At 47.3% G+C, this 21817-nt stretch overlaps 1 protein-coding gene across 1 annotated transcript in view; it reads left to right on the forward strand.

The window, feature by feature from the left end:
• LOC126527925 (dermonecrotic toxin StSicTox-betaIC1-like) overlaps positions 1-21189 on the forward strand; it is a 75402-nt gene extending 54213 nt beyond the window's left edge. Inside the window, exons 3-6 of the mRNA XM_072284592.1 lie at positions 4097-4225; positions 9127-9258; positions 15198-15438; positions 21022-21189. Coding sequence (XP_072140693.1) covers positions 4097-4225; positions 9127-9258; positions 15198-15438; positions 21022-21148 — 629 coding nt within the window. The 3' untranslated portion in view covers positions 21149-21189. The remainder of the gene's footprint in view (positions 1-4096; positions 4226-9126; positions 9259-15197; positions 15439-21021) is intronic.
• The last annotated feature ends 628 nt before the right edge of the window (positions 21190-21817 follow it).

Here is a 21817-nt window from a genome sequence, read left to right on the forward strand (position 1 = left end):
GCTCTGTGTCATTAATTGAGGCTTCAACATCATCAGCATCATAATCGTTCCACCGGTCCCAACGGTTCTCGGGCCTTTCGCTCGCTGGATTTGTTGTGGTGGACCAAACCTTGGTTTCCTTAACGGGGTGAGCCGGACGTGATTGTACGGCGAGCACGACGTCACGGAATAGGACACGAACCAGAGACTGACGACCAGCGCCGAGACCCTCTCCGTAGTGCAAATGTCTGAAATGTCCTATTACAAATGTCTCGGGTGGTCGGTTTCCAGTAGTCTCAGTTCGAATACGTATATTGAACATGTTACAGCTAACGCCTACCGTAATTTATTTTCCTTGATAAGAGCCCGGACTCTAGATACCGCCCGCTTTGCGAAGATTGGTATACAAGTCCATTTTCCTCGCAATCTTATACTACGCTGTTATATGGGACCCGTGTGCAAAAGCTAGTTTTCGGAAACTTCAGAAAGGCCAGAAAGGGGCCGTACAGTTCATTCATACGGATGTCAGACCCAGCCCAATTACTGAACTTCAAATATTTGGTAATCCAGCTTACTTATCCAAAAGAAACCATTCATCAAGACTGAAGTTTTCACATCAATTATTTAAAGGAGGCTATAAAGTTGACATTAGTGAATAGGTTTCACTTCCGCTTATTCTACAAATTAGAGGCACGACCTAAGCAAGAACGCCTTTTCGCTCCTATAGATTCAGTTATAGGTATCCTGTTTTTCCGTACGGAGTAGACACGAACAATCTTAGCAACCACTTGTCCGAGCATGCTCGTTGTCAGTGTTATAATGTTTTGTGATAACTGAAATAACGTTGGTTTCATTTTCTCAGTATTTTTGCTTTTTTTTCGTCTCTATAATAGTGTTTTCACAATTATCTGCCTGTTTTATAAAGACGGTTAAACACTCCATGATGCTTTATAAACAGTGTTGTTCCTGAAGGCATCCTGAAGGCACCATTGTTGCCGTATTTGAAACCGTCATTATGTAGGGAACAAGAAGGAAGGGCTTAACCTAGGGGCCACTTTCCACTTTCATTTCCCTTAATTTATCATTTCTTTAATTCAATTAGTAAATACAACTAATTTCCCCTATGTGGTCCTTGGTGTCATTGTTTGTTGGCTTCTTATGATATGATTAATAAAAATGGGGTTTCGGTTAACCCCCTTCTTCTCGTGCATTACATAACGAGTGTCTAGAATCTGGCAACGTGGATGCCTTCAGAGAGTACGTGTGGGTTTATTTACCAGTTGCCTTCAACCAAAAAAAATCACGTGCGCGTGACGCCTGCAGCAGAAAAAAGATTGGGGGGTTTTACGTGCCAAAACCACTTTCTGATTATGAGGCACGCCGTAGTGGAGGACTCCAGAAATTTTGACCACCTGGGGTTCTTTAACGTGCACCTAAATCTAAGTACACGGTTGTTTTTGCATTTCGCCCCCATAGAAATGCGGCCGCCGTGGCCGCCCTGCAGCAGAAAAGATGTTCCACATCCGCCACGAAGGTTTGTAAGTAGTGGCGCTGGCTAACACTCCCAGGGTTAGTTAAAGTAGTAAAAACATAAATCACCAAGAAAGTTCATAGGAGAACGGCGCTGCGGTAGCCCAATTGGCAGAGCATCGCACTCGTAATGAGTAGACGTAGAATCTTTCCCTACCTGCGGGAAGTTGTGTTTCATCCATTTGCATTTGCATTAATTTATCATTTCTTCAGTTGACTTAGTAAGTACAAGTAATTTCCCCTATGTTGTCCTTGGTGTCAATGGTTGGTTATCGGCTTCTTATGATTATTAAAAATGGGGTCCCTCGGTTAACCCCTTTCTTCTTGTTCATATATATATATCTATATATATATATATATATATATATATATATGTATGTAAGCAAACTATACCATGGGCAGCTGCACCTAATTTTTTAATGATAGCCTCTTGCAGATAGCACAATTCTAATTCATGGCCTAAGTTACTCAACTAGGCGACCCTTAGTTCGAGACATCGAAATGTTCAATTGAATAATTAATGTAATTACGCTAATTAACATTTTAATTATTTACGGTACGCCACATATTTAAATCTACCAATTATAGTCACTGAGTGCGCATGGCGTATCCACTTCGAACGAATTCTCGGGACAGCAGCAGTTCCGAGATAATAATTTGCAAAGTACCAGACGAAATGCATTGGCGCTCCAGTTAGTTTGTTAAGAAACCGATGTTTTATGCATTGAAGCACAGAAGAAACTATATATAGAGTCACTTTTGATATTTTTATATATAAGGAACATCAGGCTGATAGCCACGGTGATGACGACAGCGAAAATTTGCCTAGGCTGTGTATGCATCTGCTATTGCAATAATAGAGATGCAAATGCACATAGTAAGCGAGAAAGTATGCGGCCGCACCCATCACACGATGAACTTCGATGGTCATACAATAAGCAATAACGCAAGTTAGCGACACACCGCATTTCCAAATTCCTCACTCAGGTGTAGGCGACTGCCCCACTCTTTTCTTACGAACATCTTGTTCACTTGTTTGTAGGTCGACAGTCCTGGCTAAATGCACAGGCTCATCCCATTCTGTTCGCTTATTTCTCGGCAGCCGGCTGCTATTGGTGCCTTCTTTAAATTCTCTTTAACTGATTTCTTCAATTTTCTGTTGCTGACTTCTTCGCATCACGCACCTCCTTCTGCTCGTCTATTCGGGCACCTACCCAGTCAAACCTAGCCATTCTCAAGGAGTGGCCAAAAATGTTGGCGTGTCAGCGTCACATGTCCCGTTACAGATACCCAATGGGACATGACAGCCGCACATACCCAGTGTCCCTAGTTGTCTATTCGTGCACAATCCAAATGGCACACGTCTAGTTTCAGGTAACCCGTGGCTCAATTTGTATATTCGGAAGGAAGGAAGGAAAAAGTAGAGAACGAAAGGCAGGAATGTTAACCAGTTTAGCTCAACCGGTTTGCTATCCTACAGATGGGAGTGGGATGGGGGGGATGAAAGATGGGGAGAAGAGAGAGATAGTACATAGCACAGCACACACATCGTCAGTTACAGCCCGTCACTCTTGCATGGTACGTCACATCACTGTCGCAGCCACTTGTCCAAGCCCGTCTCTTTCTAAAACCGAAGTAGTCCCTTTGTCGCGTTCAGCTGCGATGTCTTCTGTCGGCGACATGTGAAAATCGTTTCAACTGACAATGGTATACTGTCAAGGTGCGCTAGAACGCACGCCAGGGACTGTCTCTAAACATTATATTCAGGACTGTCACACAGAATGTGTTCTAGCGTCTCCTCGCAAAGACAGGCATTGCAGAGAGCGTTGTCGGTCATTCGAGTGCGAAATGAGTAAGATTTCGTGAATGCCACCTCTAGCCATAGGCGATAAAGCAGAGTGGCCTCTCTTCGGCGGAGTCCAGTTGGTATACAAAGATGCATCAAAGAGGGCTGGTGGTATTGACGATTGCTCCGGTTGGTCTGGCTGTTTGGTGTGCACCATAGAAAGATCTTCTGTGCAAACATTCGAAGTCTACTGGCTGCGTCGGACTGTAAAAGTGGTATGGCCTCTTCGTGTGTGTCTTCAAGAGCAGCCCGAGCGGCATTATCGGCGTCTTCGTTTCCTATGACGCTGCAGTGACTTGGAAGCCACTGAAACGTCACATGGTGTCCTTTCTCATGTCGTGTGTGGAGTAGGTATATAATATCGAATACGAGCTTTTCGTATGGCCCCACGACGCATAGCTGATAGCACAGATTGTAGGGGCACATGCACAGTAGTATATGCCCTGCTGTAGATGTTCAGAAGCCGAGGTTGTTTACTTGGCGCACAAGACCAGCGGCCGACGTTGACGTGAAAGAAGTATTAAACGGACATAGCACGTCGAAAAGCGCTTGAAATTCCCAAAGTATGCTAATAACGTTAACTTTAGTTAACCTTTTCACCAAGGAGACTCACGCGTCTGTTAAGTCGCATACAATTTTTGTAAGAAATATGCTTTAACCATGAATGCGTGATATCTTTTAGTGTAAAATGTCTCGCTGGAAACGCAACTTTCCGAATTTGCTTGTTCTCGTCAACGTAAGGTGGCAAGTTCGCCGGCAAGTTGCAGCTCCTTCACATCAACGCGAAGGCTGGAAACCTTCTTCCTGGCAAGAAATACGAGGCCGGCATCAACTTGGCCAAAAGCTTACTGCGCTACCTGTGGAACAACGGTTGGTTCTTACGATTTCTATCCAATTCGATTTTCATAATACTCCCGATTCTTGCACTTACAGTGCCCGAATTATTGTGAATACACACTCATCATTCACTATTGTGCAGGCGCTACTCCGAGCAGTCAGTTACTAAAATTATTTCCTGAGCGCAGTATTCAGATCATCCGCGACAATATTGCGCGCAGAAACGTAATAAGAACACCTATGACACTGCATAGTGAACGCTATTAAGATGGTTATTGCGTGATATCACATATTACCTAAAGTTTATTAAAATGTTCTGTGCAGTTACAGGTTGCATAATTTAAAAATATTTTGAGGTTTTGCGTGCCAAAGGCATGACCTGATAATGAAGCTTCTCGTAGTGGAGGACTCGGGGAAACTGCACCACGTTTTCTTGAAGCCGCCATGGCAGTTGCCATGGCCAGGATCTGGTCCCGCGACCTCGAGCTTTTCAGCCCAAAGCCATTGTCATTAAGCAACCACGGCTGCTCGGTTGCATAGTAACTAATAGATGTTTTTGTTATTGCATTCACCCTTTTCATGACATTAATTTTTGTTTGCCTGCAAGGCCTATGCTCTAAGCTAACAATAACAATTATCGTCCCTTATATACCATCTCCTCTCGCAACATACCGCACAGATGAGCCGGTGAGGAATTTTTAAAAAGGCAGCAAAGTAGACATTTGTGCGAATATTTTTCAAAGCACAAACAAGGAACACAGCACAAAAGGAAGGTCATTCACAGGACAGGCGCATGTCCTCTGAATGACCTTCCTTTTGTGCTGTGTTCCTTGTTTGTGCGTTGAAAAATATTTATCAATAATGCACCAACTAGGCCCACAGAAAGTTCTTCTAAGCCACATTTCTGCCCCCCCCCCCCCCCCCCCCCCATCAAAGCTACCTGCCTCTCTATCTCCTCAGATTTTTCCATGGTGATGAACTGATTTTTCTTCTTCCAACATTATATAGGACAATTTCTGATTGCAATTTAATCGTGTTCTTTCTTCAATAACGACGGTTGAGGGCAGCTTTTTGTTAAGAGGAAGGAATCGCATGTTTTTTTTTTTTTTTTGTTCCACACAAAAAAGCCTAGAAATATAATAGCGAATTTTATCAAACATACGAAAGCTGTATAATCTGACTGCATTTAAAAATAGACAACTTGGAGTTAGTGAAAGCTGGTTCATCAAGTTAGCCACGTAGATTGTGCAGAGGCACCATGCATTAACCGTACAATTTCTAAAGCAGTTGTCATTACCAGTAGCGCAACCAGGGCTACACAACCGAGGATGTTACCAGTGTAGATATCACTTTGGTTCCAATTTTCGCCTGTTTGTTCCACGTTTCTTAAGACAAGAGATTATTTCAGCACTGTTCTCGTATTAAAATACTCCCCTAATTGCCGCACCAGTTGGTGCATGTTTTGTTAGATGCCTATTAACCCTTATTGATTTAATGCTCATCTTATTTCATCTTCATCGGAAAAAGAAGAGCCTCAAACGGCATAAAAATTTAATACGGACGGCTGTTTCCTAACCTGAGGCTTATGTCCAAAGAAACTCGACCGAAATTGCATATATAAACAACCTGAGAATCCGCAAACGCAGAGGCAAAACGCAGGCACACTTCTTTGCTGCTTGCCTTTTTCAACAATTTTCTTTGACAAGTGATTATCAGTAACTCTGCCAGAACTGTTATTCTAGCTATTAAACTGGGAAGGCATAAGAGTGAGAATCAACGGCGAATATCTCAGCAAACTTCAGTTTGCAGATGACGTCTTGTTGGGCACCACTGGGGATGAGTTACAACGAATTATTGTGGACGTTAACATAGAGAGTGTAAAAGTGGTGTTGATTAATATGCAGAAGACAACAGCTTCTAGAGTCTGTGAAAGAGCACGCTTACTTAGGTCAATTACTAACAGGGATACCGAAGAATAAAATTTAGAGAAGAAAAAAAATGGGTTGAAGTGCGTACGGCTGACATTGGTAGACCCTGACTGGAAGGTTCCCACTACTTTTGAAAAGAAAGTTGCACAATGAATGCATTGTACTGTTGCTAACATATGGGGCAGAAACTTGGAGATTTACAAAGAAGCTCGAGAACAAGTTAAAGACCGCGCAAATAGGGATGGAACTAAGAATATTGGCGTAGCGTCGAGAGACAGGAGGATAGCGGCGTGGATGAGAGAGCAAATGGGAATTGCCGATATTCTAGTTGACATTAAGAGAATAAAATGTAGCTGGGCAAGTCATCTAATGCGTAGAGTAGGTAATCGTTGGACCATTAGCGTCCCAGAATGGGTGCCAACGGAAGGCAAGTGCTTTCAAAGACGGCAGAAAATTAGGTGGGGTGATCCAATCAGAAAAAGCAGGCGCATGTGGGAATGAGCTAGCGCAAGACAAGGGTAATTGGAGATCGCTAGGAGAGGCCTTCGTCTTCCAGTGGACATAAAATACGCTGACGGTGATGATGATAATGAACTGTGATTCTTTCCTTACAAAAGAATTCACAGCAGTAGAGTTTTCACAAATATCTTTACAGCTCTGTCTCCCGCGGATTGTTAAGGCAGCACTGCCATATTCTAGCTACTTAGCCATGTCGCCTTCGCCACTGGTTCTGTACGAAAAATTTGCTTTCTTAACGCTTGCCAGCAAGGCCGTCTAGTTATTAGTAACTTTTCCTTCGAACTTCATTTCGGGCCCTTTTGTCCTTGCTCGTTTTTGCACTCTTGTTAAAGGGAAGCTGAAGAGTCTGACGAATTCAATAAGACGCTCATATACTGATGCGGGAACCTTATAAACCATGAAGGTAAAATTTTGGGGGGGATTTTTCACTTAGGAGCGACGCAATCGTCGGTTAAAATTGCGCTGTAGCTCCGCCCCCCGTCGAGCGCCGTGCGCTGCTGCTGACGCTGACGATGCGAGCGGAGACCAGAAACCGCGGCGTAGTGACGTCAGCACTGGTGTTCCGCTCCTTCGCAGTCGCCGCGACCGTGCCTGACCGGGCTTATTTCTGCGTGCGTGCCGTCCTAATCTACTTCGCTCGACCCTACATTTCGTTGTTTGTGTGTATATAGGAGTGGTAGTTGACGTGCGCAGCATCAATTGAACTTGTAGGGCGATCATGCCGGTGTTCTGTGCAGCCTACGCTTGCACGAACGCCAGCGGCCGCGACGATGTTCCGATGTTCCACTAGTTCCTGCAAGACAAGAAGCTTTCAGCTAAGTGGGAGGCTGCTGTGAAGCGAAACAACTTCAAGCGCTTAACAACAACAGCGTTGTGCTCTAACCACTTCCGTGACGATTACTACCGGAGTTTATCAATAATGCGTGCTTTGGGTTCTCCTTAAAAAAAAATAATTAGCACGCTGAACGGAAGGTGCATGTTTATCTCCCACCCATGACGCAGGTTTCATCGCCAAGCGCCGCGAATTTTCTATTCGCACGTGTGTTGTGAAAGAGCCTGCATGCAGCTACCATAACGCAGTGCAAGCGTAAAGTTTGCATGTGTTGGAAAGCCTGCTCACGTCAGGACGCTGCGCTCCCCCTTCTCTCGCACACATAGAGAAACCGACCATCTCACGTAGCTGACGGAAGTCGCCGGTTACGAGTAGCGTGCGGATGGCGCGCTGATGAAGGTTCTATACTACACGTGCTACAACAGCCGGTAAACTTTTCACGCGTTTAAACCGTCTGTGTAGATTGCCGACAGCTTTGGGGCAGCGCACAAATGCCGAAGATCGCATCACCGCTTACGTTCTGCGAGGAGGCATGCAGGAACATCACACTACAGTTCTTTGCCCGGAAACGTACTCACTGGAACGCCGAATGCAGTTTAGCAAAAAACATACTCGCCAAAGAACATTTCCAACACAAGGAGATGCTAACACTTCGCCTTCGTTCGCGTGGTAAGCAGTGCTTGCACCAGCATTTCTTGCTTCTTGGAGAGGCCGCCTCTTCGCAATCGGCTCGTACATGTAGGGAGTAAAGTATAAACCCCTTACAAGTCATCTTGCACGCGACAGCGACAGCGCGACAAGCGAGGCGATGACTGTCGCGTTCACTCGTCGCCTGCAAGCCGAACTCCACGCGAGCGACGGCTTTGAGCGACGACTTCCCGTTCCCGGTATGAGGGCAGCAATATACGCGCCGAAACTAGCGTGACGCATGCTTTATCAATTTAGGTTGATGTATTTTACTGAAGAAGGAGCATACAACATTTCTGAAGGTCTTGCACTAGGTTCTTATTCTTGCACGCGTAAAATTCAATAGTTTGCTCGTTCCGTGCGACAAACAGTAGTATTTGAGTTATGTACATCCAGATCGGCTTCGCACTATTGGCTAGTCGTTCATAGCATTTCCGGGTGGCGAGCGACGAGTTCTAGATTTCTAGGAACGAGCGATCGAGCGACAACACCGAGCAATCTGTTCAAGCGACGGCCCGTTTTGTCGCTCGAAGCCGTCGCCCGTCACCGTCGCGCGCAATATCGCTCTCGTGGAGTTTGGACTTAACGCCAAACTGCTCAGAGAAACGCAAGCTCTCGAAAATTTCCAAGACCGTCTCAGCAAAACACCACCAAACTACTTTGCACCGTGCTTCGTGTGTAGCGGCAGCAGTCGGTCCGGACGAACACCATTGTTGACGTCACGAGGCGCCCGACCAATCACAGGCGGAAACGAGGCGCGCGAGCTGGGCGTGTCTGCTGCTGCACTTTTCGTCGAAATAAGACATGTTTGCGCTTTCTCTCGCTCAATTTTGATGCGATATTCGAATTCAGAGGGCTGAAAACCACGACGTACTGCTCTTCACTCATTTTTTCTGGAAAAGCTTTCAGCTTCCCTTTAACAGTATTCACGTTTTAGCTACCAAAGTTCATTGTCGTTTCCTTACAATGCACAGTTACGTCCCAGAACAAGCTGAACGTGATCCTCTCTGTCTTCACAACGCTGGATAAATACATCATCTCGGGAGCACTGGATACCATCAAGCGGGCCAACAATTCCTCGCAATATCTCGACCACGTGGGTAAGGACGGTACATTTTGAAGCTCCAGAAAACTAGCAATGCCTCCAGTCACTTTTGATTTGATCTTTTATGTAAACTGAATAGTTTTTTTTTTTCGGCTAGCGTCTCCCATAGTTAGATGTCCACGGCCAAGAATCTCGCCAGAGCGAAAGGACAGCCCGATCGCTGATTTATCTCTGCTACGCTTACCCACTGGCAGCGCCAGTGCGTCTGTCACGACTGACGTCACTCTCAAAATACCGAGCGCCAGCACGGGCATAAGAGACGGCAGAGAGTAACGGAGGGAGAGGAGTAAGATTTCGAGGAGTATGTGTCGCTAAACGCAAAGTATGTTTTACTATGTTTTACAAGCGACATACGAATATGTGACCGCAAACAACAACAGTACTCTCGATGCCAAATCATGAGGGTATAAAATGAGGTGTATCCCGCCGTCATGTCTCAACAGAAATGTCTTGCAAGTTTACAACGTGCAAGACGACATGCGGAAGAATACGCAAGCGAAAGCAAGGGCTCTATAACGTAAAGCTATTCCAAGCTTTTCTATTCCAGGGCCCCTATAACGTAAAACTATTCCGATATGTTTCTATTCCAATCTCCTGACGTCAAATTTGCGTAACCATCGACGCAAGCACCGGGCGGTCACCCACGGGGTTGTCTGTACAGACCAATCAAACACTCTCCTCATTCATAGGAGGTCACTTTTGTTCGCTTGAAAAACGAATAACATCGCCTACACTTAGCGGCTTGTCGTATCTGATTGGCTGACAAGAGGCGAGGAGAACGTTCAAGTGGAGAGGGATCCGCTGGGGCAGAGCCAGTGCACTGAAAATCGATAACCGGATGAAGAGGGTGGTGCCGGCGTCTGCGATTGGTCGGCTTTCCCTTACTTAGCTTGTGGTGGCTGGTCGAAAACCGCGGCGGCATGCAACGGAAGCTTAAGAATGACGCTAAAACTGACCCTCAGCAAAGAAGAGTTGGCAGAATGAGGTGGTAAACGTGCCGAAAGTGCTCGAAAACGTTACGCGGCCACGCAAGAAGTTTTATTATACGCAAATACACCCATGCTCTCCGGCAGGTGCGTGTAGCCAGCGTCTCAGCGATCGGCGGCAGCTATCTTTTATTCCTTACGGAACGGGGCAGCCTGCGGCTATTCCGAAAAAAATTCAGTTTTGTTCGGCATATTAATGCATCTTTATCGCGTACACGTCACTTTGACGCGGTGAGTTTGTGCGGTTTTGTGACGTCGCGTGACAGGCAGGTGAAGTGGGTGCAGCCCGAAAGCTTTTTACCAATAGCCGAGGACTAATGGCGAAAAGGGGTCGAATCATGAATAACTGTTTTTCTTTTTCTGACAAATCATGTATTATTAGTATGTACGCATCATATCAGATGGGGAGCTATCGCGGTTTTCGTGACGTCGCGTGACAGACAGGTGAAGTGGGGGTAGTCGAAAAAAGTTTTTGACCAATCGTGGAGGGCTGATAGCAGAATTGGAATAGAAAAGTTTGGAATAGCTTTACCTTATAGCGCCCCAGTTCTGCAATCAGCTCTCCACGATTTGTCAAAAAGTTTTCCGGCCACTCCCCCCCCGCCCGTTTTGCCTGTCTATCACGTGACGTCACGAAAACTGTGAGAACGCGCCATCTGATAGTGTATGTGCACACTGATTATGGATGATTAGACAAAACTAAAGAAAAATAATAATTTCCGATAGAATGCCTTTTTCACCATTTGTCCTCTGCTATCGGTCAAACGTTTTCGGGCTGCGCCCACTTCGCCTGTCCATCACGCGATGTGACAAAACCGCGAAAACTCACTTCGTCAACGTCAAAGTGACATGTGCGCGTTACAGACGCAATTATATGCTGAACAAAACATTTTCTTTTCCTGAATAGCCGAAGACTATCCCGTTACGAAAGAAATAGAAGATGGTGGCCCGCCGATCGCTCTGGTATTGGCTTCTCGAAGCTGCCGAGGAGCACGGACTTATTTGCATTTAATTTAAATTTCTACATGGCAGTATAACGTTATCGAACCCTTTTGGCACGTATACGGCATCGCTCTGGCAACACTTCTTTGCTGAGCATCTGTTCTGGCGGCATTTTTTACCTTCTGATGCACGCTTAGCTTGCGGTGGCTGCAGCCACCACAAGCTAAGTCAGGGGATGCGGACTAATCACAGACGCCGGCGCCATCCTCTTCATCCGTTTATCGACTTTCCCTGTGCTGGTTGGATGGATGGAAACAACTTTATTCTGAATCCGGCAAATTTGACGACCCGGGCTCAGGTCTCCCATGAGGGGACTTCGAGGCCTTGCCTCGTCGCCGCCTCTCGGGCTTGCTGGACAGCCCACTCTTGTGTCTTGAGGTTGGAGCTGCGCAGAGCGGCGGCCCACTTCGACGCAAGAGCCTCCGGAGCTACTACCATTGTAGCTGATGCAACCCGACACTCCCACAACATGTGTGACAGCGTCGCTCTAGTGTCCTGACATAGTTTGCAAAGAGCAGTCGGGTATTGCGCGGGGAAAATGTGCTGCAATCGCACCGGACTGGGGAATGTTTGTGTTTGCAATTGTCGCCAGATGACTGCCTGGCGACGTTTCAGCATGGGGTGAGGTGGGGGCAGCAACCGCCTGCCTAGCTGGTAGTGCTTGGTGATGTCACTGTACCTGACCAGGCGTTCTCGCGTGTTTTGAGCCAGCAGTTCCGAACTCGAAGAGGCGGTCTCCGATTCTGCGCGGCGGGTCAGTTCTCGCGCAGAGCGGTGTGCTACCTCGTTCAAGTTAATGAGGCCCTCATCGGTGGGGGTGGCGACGTGCGCTGGAAACCATATGATGGCGGTGTTATCGAAGTGCTGTCGACCAGCTTTCCTTAGAATCTGGAGAGCTTCTGAGGAAATGCGCCCCCGCGTGTAGTTGCGAACTGCGGATTGTGAGTCGCTAAAAACTACCTCGCAGAGGGGGTCGGTAAGCGCAAGCGCAATCGCTACCTCTTCTGCTGTTTCGGGGTATTCCGTTGCGAGACTACACGCGTGCGTAAGCCGGGAGCTAACGTCTACGACTACCGCCATGAATCGGTGTTCTCGTGTGTATTCTGCGGCGTCTACAAAGCGCGTAGTCCTCTTTCCACCCAAGGAGCGCAGCAGTGCCTTGGCACGGGCCTGGCGTCGGCCCCGATTATATTCGGGGTGCATGTTTCGAGGTATAGGGGCGACAATCAGCGTGTCGCTGAGGTCAGGTGGAATGACCTGTTTCTGACCGTGTTGGACATGGTAGTTGAAGCCGAGTTTCTGCAGGATGTACCGGCCCGTGGCTGTCAGAGACATGCGTTCGAGTTGAGAGGTTCTTTGCGCATCCACGATTTCCTCAAGCGTGTTGTATACCCCCAGCTGTAGCAGACGAGCAGTGCTTGTGGACTCCGGTAGGCCAAGGGCGATCTTGTAAGTCTTGCGTATAAGGGTGTTGATTTTCTCCCTATCAGTGACATTCCAGTTGTGGAAGGCAGCCACATAAGTGATGTGACTGATTGCGAAAGAGTGTATGAGGCGCATGACACTGTCCTCCTTCATGCCCGTGTGCTTGTTTGTAATGCGTTTGATCAGGCGGGTAGCCGCTGTAACCTTGCCTTCGATATTGCGGATAGCTTCTATGTTTGACCCGTTGGCTGTTATATGCATGCCTAGGATGCGTATCTTCGGGACTCGGGGAATGCAGGAGCCGTCTTGCGTATAGAGGATTATGTCGTCACATTGGCGCGATTCGGCTGTAGGCTTGGGCCGGCGGCGCGAGCGGTAGACGAGCAGCTCCGATTTCAGTGGAGATAGTCGGAGACCTGTGTCTTGGAGGTAGGTTTCGACTGCAGATACCGCTGCTTGTAAGGTGCATTCTATCTGACCGTCACTGCCCTTGTTGACCCACAGGGTGATGTCATCTGCGTACAAGGCGTGATGGAGGCCATCGATCTCGTCGAGGTAGGCCGGGAGACCTAGCATCACGAGGTTGAAAAGGAGCGGGGATATGACCGATCCTTGAGGAGTGCCGGTGCTTCCTAGTGTATGTTCGTCGGATGTCATGCTGCCGACCGCGAGGGTGACTGTGCGGCGCGAGAGGAAGTCTCTGACGTAGTTGTAGCTTCGCTCACCCAAGTTGAGCTTGTTTATGCGGCTCAGGATTGCTGCGTGTGCTACATTGTCAAATGCCTTTTCCAAATCTAGGCCGAGGATGGCCCGATTGCCACTAGTTGGGTCATTGATAATCTGGTGGTAGAGCTGGAGCATGACGTCTTGAGTGGAGAGGTGTGACCGGAAGCCCACCATAGTGGGTGGGTAGGCTCCAGTGTCCTCGAGGTGGTGGTTGATGCGGGAGAGGAACGCGTGCTCCATCACCTTGCCGACGCAGGATGTGAGGGAAATGGGCCGCAAGTGGTCGAGGCTGGACGGCTTGCCTGGCTTCGGTATCAGGACTGCTTTAGAGCGTTTCCACGCCTCTGGGATGCAACCTGCTCGCCAGCATTTGTTGATGTATGCTGTAAGAGCGGTTATCGAGGCATCATCGAGGTTTCTTAGAGTCTTGTTCGTAACCTTGTCGGGACCAGGTGCTGATTTGCCATTAAGGTCGTGGAGAGCTGCGCGGATCTCTGACTCGTGAAATTCTTCATCGAGTGTCACATTTGTCTCTCCAGTGTAATCTCCGTGTTGCACATCGGGCCGTTGAGGGAAGTACTTGGCTAGCAGGCGTGTCACGAGCTGGTGATCACTCGTGGTAGTCTGTCCCTTGTGCAAAAGGCGTTGCAGGTTTGCTTGCTGAGCAGACTTGCTCTGCGTTTCCCCCAAGAGGTGACGAAGGAGACGCCACGTGCTGCCATTGTGCAGCTGCCCATCGACCGCGTTGCAGATGTCATACCACTGTTGGCGGCTTAAGGTCCGGCAATGTTCTTCCAGCTGGCGATTGATATGTGCGATCTTCTTACGAAGCTTTCGGTTGTGCCTTTGCTTTTTCCATCTTGCGTTTAGTGACGTCTTCGCTTCCCAGAGGTGGGCTAGTCGGCTGTCGATCTTGTCAACCTGGACCTCGGGTGCGAGCGTCTGCGTCGCCTTGTTCATGTCGTCGTTGAGCGTCTCCATCCATGCCTCGATGTCATCGATGTTCTCCTCACCTCTCTGTTCAGCTCGCTGCTTTCGGAATTTGTCCCAGTCCGTCCATTTGAATAGCTTAGGAAAAGGGGGTGTACCCGCCTGAGGAATTCGTGTTTCTATGATCATGTGGTCACTACCGAGATCTTCAAAGGTATTGCGCCACATTGCTTGAGGGATGTTACGGACCGCCGTCAGGTCTGGTGTCGTGTCCCGTGCCGTAGACGTGCCCGTGCGGGTCGGCGCCGTGGGATCGGTAATAAGAGTTAATTCGGCATCATGTAGGTCCTGCCACAGGCGTCGACCTTTGGCTGTAGTGTAGCCATAGCCCCAGGCCTCGTTCGGGGCGTTAAAATCTCCCCCCACCAGAAACGGGTTTGCGCCCGCCAAGGCAAGCGCCCCTCGGAACAGAGAGAGGTTCGGCCCCATTGAAACCATCTCCACTTCGGCGAGCTCCTCGCCTCTTGTCAGCCCATTCAATAAGAAAATTTGCTCAATATAGGCAATGCTATTCGCTCTGAATGCAAAAAAAGTGAGCTCCTATAAGCGAGGAGAGCGTTTGATTTGGCTTCTCAAACAACGCTGCGGGTTACTGCCCGACGCTTGCGTCGGTCGTTACATAAATTTAACGTCAGGAAACTTGAATGAAAAATAGACTGGAATAGTTTTGCGTTGTGGGGCCCCATTTCACCAAATCGGCTACAATTCCTGCGCATTCGCGCACGTGAGCAGTCTTAGGTGTCCCTGCTGAACTTTTTTCTAGAGAACGCGAAAATAACAACCACAGAAACAATTCGCTTCGCAGGTTTTGACATCAGTGGACACGAGTTGCTGAGCGTCATAGCCTACACGTACGAAGAGCTGGGCATTTGGCAACATCGCTGGCAGGGTGATGGCTCGGCTAATTGCGTCATTGACGGCTACGGGGATTTACGCACGGAAGCAGTGACGTCGCGACGAACGGCGGCGAACACGACGCATGACTACGTGGACAAGGCGTACGTGTGGACGGTTGACACTCCACTCAGCGTGCGTCGATTCCTGAGGTATGGCTTGTTTGCGTTATTCACGATCTTCCAGTGTGAACACGTGGGTAAGCACAATTAGAGTTACTAAGGTGCTCTTTCTTTTAGGAGGCAGACCTTGGAAACAAATTAAAAGTCAGTTCTTCAACATATACCGATTCCTCAGTATATTGCAGGGTTCCGAAAATCCACCCCCGTCAAAATAACGCCATCGCAGCGAGGAATAGGACTCCTGACGTTGAGTCCAGGAGCAGGACACAACACTCGTGGAGCCAATGCAGCGGCTGTTCGTTTAGGACAGTGTTTCGCGGAGGCAGTGTGTGTAAGACGTGACGATGCTCAGAGCTCTTCAAACGTGCAGTTTAGAGAACTCCCCATTGGCCGTGATGTCGACCAGAGTTGTCGCCTGGCGGGCACTGGCTAAACCACGGATAGTGTGGCATGGCCTCCGATGCTGCGCACGCTGGCAGGTTTTTCTCCGGTGCGCTCGGTGCGCTCATCGGTGCGCTCATCAGCAAAAAAGGAAGAAAAAAGAAAAGAAATGTAATCTGGTGCGTGTGCTCCACCGCTTCTGGATGGCTCTTAGCCGAGGTGTCCAGCGAATGCGTAGACGGCCGTAGAAGGGACACCGCGAGACATCTCAATGTGCGCATTGCTTCTCTTTTCGCGTGTTGCGGAAGATTTTCCCAGAATACATCCCGTCCAAGTTCTAAGCTCTGCCTCGAACATTTTGACGTCTCAACCATCTCGTTCTCTAGCACCTTTTTTTTTCAGTGTTTTTCTATATTCTTATTCATTGATGTTGTGTTACTATCATTAATAACTTATTTTTTAAAGAAATCATATGTACGTTCACACGCCATTAATTGTCTCTGAACTTGTAGTTTATTGTATACGGCGGAATTTAATTGTTGTTGCCTTACCTTACTTTGTTCATTTTTTTTGCACTTATCGTTTCGGTGATTCATCATTTGATATGGGAGTTGCTATGGTATACGCCTACACTGTAGTGCGGGGATCTTCGTCTAATTTTTCCTATAGTACCTTACCGCGCATGCTTTTTTCAGTTTTTGGTTTTGATTTCAATTGTAGTTTTTGCAGTGACTGAATTATTAGTGCACGCCGCTACGTTGTGTCAATAAAGCTATCATTACGTTGATGTTTTGTTTTTGCCCTGTTGCATAACACTTGTTTTACGTTGATCTAACCGTATTAATTAGGGGAAAATGAGACATCTACCCAATCGTATCAGTTGCTACAAAGGAAACCGACACGGCTTCCTCGAAATAAAAGCCTCGCAATTTGAGAAAAATTCGTCGTGGTCCTGCACGAATTCAACTATAGTTTTCCACTTCCCGCAGGTTCTGTCAGGTATTAATCTATAAATATATTTTCTTAAAATAAATAAAATAACCATGCCGTAAGCAGACACGTGATGAGAGAGTCGCTAATTTTTGTGTTTGGTATAATTAATATTTCAGCCATAATGTTCATACTAATGATGATGCCGTTAGATTGGCATCTATAATGTACTAATCATCATCAGCAGCATCAGCAGCTTATTCTTTTATGTACACTGCAGGACGAAAGCCTCTTCCAGCGATCTTCAGTTACCCCTGTATTGCGCTCGCTGATTCCAATTTGCGCCTGCAAATTTCTTAATTTCATCACTCCACCTTGTCTTCTGCCGTCCTCGATAGCGCTTCTCTTCTCTTGGCACGCATTATGTAACCCTAAGGGTGCACCGCTTATATAACTTGTGGTCGATTTATTTATCTTAATGCCAACCAGAATATCGGCTATCCCCGTTTGCTCTCTGATCCACACCGCTCTTTTCCTATCTCGTAAGTTACACCAAACATTCTTCGTTCCATCACTGGTTGCGCGGTCCTCAAATTGTTCTCGAGCTTCTTTCTTAACCTACAAGTTTCCGCCCCATTGTTAACAACTGTAAAATGCAATTATTGTTGAATTTAATTTTCAACGACAGTGGTAAGCTTCCATTCAGTATTTGGTAATACCTGCCGTTTGGACTCCACCCCATTGTTATTCTTCTCTGAATTTCCTTCTCATTATCAGGGTTACCTTTGAATAACTGACCTAGGTAAACGTACTCCTTCATAGAATCTAGAGGCTGACTGGCGATCATGAACTCTTGTTCCCTTGCCCGGCTATTCACCATTATCTTTGTCTTCTGCATATTAATCTTCAACCTCACTCTTGCATTGTCTCTGGTAAGGCACTCAATCATTTGCTGTAACTCGTGTCCAATGTTGCTGAACCGGACTGGACAAGTTGTTGAGATATTCATGGTTCATCCTCGCTCCTAAGCCTTCCCAGTATGATAGCTTGAATACTTCTTCTAAGCATGCAGTGAATAGCATTGGAGATTCTTTGTTGATTGAAGTCAAGTGGTGCCCGGCCCAATAGAGTCAAGGTAGCACGTAACTTCAATCAGCCAAGAAGGCAGGTTGCCTTCAGAAAGGGATATTCCACAATGGAACACATCCATGTGATCAATCAGGATATTTAGAAATCTGCGAGGTACAATCAACCTTTCTAATGGACTCCATAGATTATGAAAAGGCATTCGATTCAGAAGAGATACCAGCAGTCGTGGAAGCATTGCGTATTCTTGGAATACAGGACGCCTGCGGAAATATCTTGGGAAATATTTACATAGATTCCACAGCTACCTTATTTTCCACAAGTAGAAACTTCCTTATCAAGAAAGAGGGCAGGTAAGGCGACGCAATCTCTCCAGTATGTTAATACACGACAGAAAAATTGCATAATTTATCATTTCACGCATCTTTCACAATTTCTTGCTCCATCCAGCCGTGAGACTGCGGCCCGCTGCAGGCAGTGGCAGGCGAACGAACGCAAAACAATTTGTGGATTTTCTTTTATCCGCAATAGAACCTTTTTTTAAAGCTTGCTGCGCCTTAGCTGAAACATTCTTTGTGTGTCTGCCCTTTCAGCAACACTTCATCTTGAATATTTTCCTTTGAACTGGCACCCTTATTTCTGCGAATTACGATTGTTCGTTCGTTAACCAAGCAAACACTATGCACGTAGTTCAAAAGTTCGGTGAAAGGGATTAGTGGGTGGCTGTTCATAATCTCTATCCATCTTATGACGAACTCTACCAGAGATATACCACTCCTACATACCCACGTGGATGTAGTGGGAACATGTGTGCACGACATACATTAACGCGATTGAGAATAAATGGCCGCCAGAACGATATTTGCCCACCGCACCACCTTGAGCTATCATTTCCTAATAGTAAAGAAATCCTGCGAAATCTCCATTTCTCTCGCGTCGTCCAAACCGCAGCAAAAAAAGAAAAAAGGAACGGAGCGTGCGAAAGCTTCCTCGACGCATGAGTCCTCGCGACAGGGATAAGGACCCCGTGTCGCACGAACTCCGACGTCTAGCATCGAACGCCGCTGGAGCAAAAGGAATTTCAAAGCACACATACCCAACCGCGCAGGCCCTCTAGTGGCGCAAGGAAATTACTGAATTAATTGAATTTCCGAAGGTAACTTACGTAGAAAAATCGTGAAGTAGGAGTTACATACAACTTACAGACATGATAGAGTCGGATTGTAATTTGAGTATACGAGAAAGCATAATTCTCTTCGCGAAACTGAAAACAAAACACAAACACCTTTTTCAGCGTTTCTACTATTCATAAAGCAGCCATGGCGTCCCATATTTGCGCGCGCAAATCTCAAAGGCCATGAAGCGGCGCGCCCGCTCCCTTGCAACATCTCCAGATGGCGCTCGCCTCCACCACATCGCGGCCCACGCAAGAGGCCGCGTTTCTACCAGAGAGCTCGCCTTCGTGCATAGCGTTCCCCGCACGTTTTCCGCCATATTACGGTTACATAAGCTGCAGTTGCCGGGAAGCGTGAGAAGCGTACGATCAGAGATCTTCGAACGCTATCGCGTTGCACTCTTATAGACAAAGCTTAAGCACCCTCCAAATTTTTTTAGAGGGCAGATCCTAGGCGCCTGTTCCTGCGTTCAGCGTTTGAGCGTCAGCACCCCTAGGCGAAACCGAGTGAACTAGCACAGCGAACTATGAAAGAGCGAACTCGGAGTGCAACGGGGGTTGATAGACGGCCATAGCGAAGAGAGCTCGAAGAGGAAAGCGGAGGAGGAGGGTGCAGCGGTGCATGAGAAGGAAAGCGGAGGGGGAAAACGAAGTGCCGCACGAGGCGTTCTGCACGGCGGCGACCAGGCATGCAACGAGCGCGTCCACCGCTAGCGTGGCCTTCGGGCCCATTGTGCGTGCGCTACTTCAATCGCGCCCCTGTCGCTAGAGGATGCGCTGCGCGCGACCCAGGCGTTCCCGTGGGTTGCGTGGGCCAATTCGCACATGGGACAATGAGTGATGCAAGCGGTGGAAAAGCTTCGTCTGGCGCTGCTGCTAATCTAGCTGCCTGAGAGCACCGTATCGTTTCCATTTTAAGTTTCTACATTTCAATGTCAACCGCAGGCAATTTCCCCGACGCTTTCCTTGTTTTCATTATCTGTTGACTTTGTCTGGTTATAATTATAGCGGAGTATTATTCGCCGTGCCTCGCGGTGGGGGTTATTTCCCCTCGCTCCAGAGATTCCGGTTACCAGGCTCTGCCTCACCTTGGGGGGGGGGGGGTCATTGACCCCTGCTCTTTCTTGGAACAGAAGTGGCTGCCCGTCTGGGGCACCACCATAGCCACTCGGCAAACCTGCTTGTACTTTTGAACAAAGCCAGTCGACTCTCCGTTCTCAAGCTACCAAACTTGTATTCCTTGCCTCCTCCAAACTGAGCTCCCAATATAGTTAACGAAATCAATTCCCTTGGTTCCCCTTCTTCACTCGTCTAATCACAACGAGGGCCTCGAATGTGACAGCCTTTATGTCATAGGTAGCATACCAGGGTTTATTAGCCACGTGCCTGCTCTGCTAATATCATGTGCCACGTGACGCCATGGGGCGCGAAGAATACTCCACATCCGCCCATCATGGCTCTGAGGGGCGCTGACTAACAATCATAAGGCTAGATCTACTAAACTTAAATACTCAATTTAGTGGACGAGTTCATAAGCGTCACCGTAGCACAACTGGCAGTGCAACACATGCATAACCCAACAGGTAGGGGATTCGGCTCCGATTGGCGCCAGCGTATCTTTTCGTCCACTTTCATTTCTGTTTCCTTTATTGTTTTCTACGTTCCAATTTCAACCACACCTAATTTCCCCGGTGCTTTCTTGGGCCTCATTGTCTGTTTCCTTTACCATGCTATTGCGCGGTTATATTCACGCAAATTTTCGCCACAACCAATAGGCTCAATAAAAAATACAAGGGCACCTAAGCACGTCGTATGAATTGCAGATGTGAAGCCGCTGCGTGGTCCTTTGAGTTACGAACTTCTCGCGGAGAGGCGAGCGCGTTGAGACGCTTGGTCAACGCCCTCTTACTCGAAAAAAGACGACAATCTTTTTCGCTCAATGGACCGCTTGATGTTCTTGCATTAAAACTTGACCAATGCCATATGCGGACTCCTGGAAAAAATGAAAAAAGCTTTCAGTTGTACTTTTTTCCTCTTTTTAGGAAGAATATTGACGGGATTATGACCAACGTGCCAGCAAATGTCCTCGATATCCTCAAGGAAGACGAGTTCTCAAATATGTACAGGCTTGCAACCGCCCAGGACAGCCCATGGAAGCGTATTGTTTAAGTATAACAGTTTGTTTTACCAGGGTACCAAGAATCACGCGGCTACCCGTTCTCAAGCATATTAAAAACCTTGCTAATTCTTGTCTGATTCATTCGTCGCTTTAGTGCATTTACGTTGCCTGAAAAATAATGATAATATTACATACCGATAACTTACTTCACGATATAAATATTTGTTACGCATGCCGCACACATGTCGGTGCACACATGCTAGAGGGCATCACGTGACTCTCTTCAACAAACATACAATCGTGTTTTGCAATCCAATGATGCAATATGCAATACAACGATGCTATAATTGAACTTATGTTGACTGATAACTGCTCACATAGTAATAACGAAGCGGAAGTCCAGTCATTGTGACATACAATTCTCGCACCCAGGTGTTCATCTTTTACATTATAAGCATAGGATCGGGTGCCCTGCTTTCTGTGGTTTACTTTGACTAAGGACTGCCTCGTGTAAGAGATAACATCGATGTTGAGAGATAACGCGGTCACCGATATTGCGCTGGCACTCTGTGGTGCTCTACGACATCCGATGAGCTGTGAGACGACTACGTGTCGCAATCGGAGCCTGCATAAGGAACGTCGCTGACCGACTGGACTTCGTCAACGTTTCAAAGGGTCCTTTATTTCGCGCTGCTTCTGTTCCCCGAAGCATTCATAAT

This window comes from Dermacentor andersoni, chromosome 9, assembly GCF_023375885.2.
Source record: "Dermacentor andersoni chromosome 9, qqDerAnde1_hic_scaffold, whole genome shotgun sequence".
NCBI lineage: Eukaryota > Metazoa > Arthropoda > Arachnida > Ixodida > Ixodidae > Dermacentor > Dermacentor andersoni.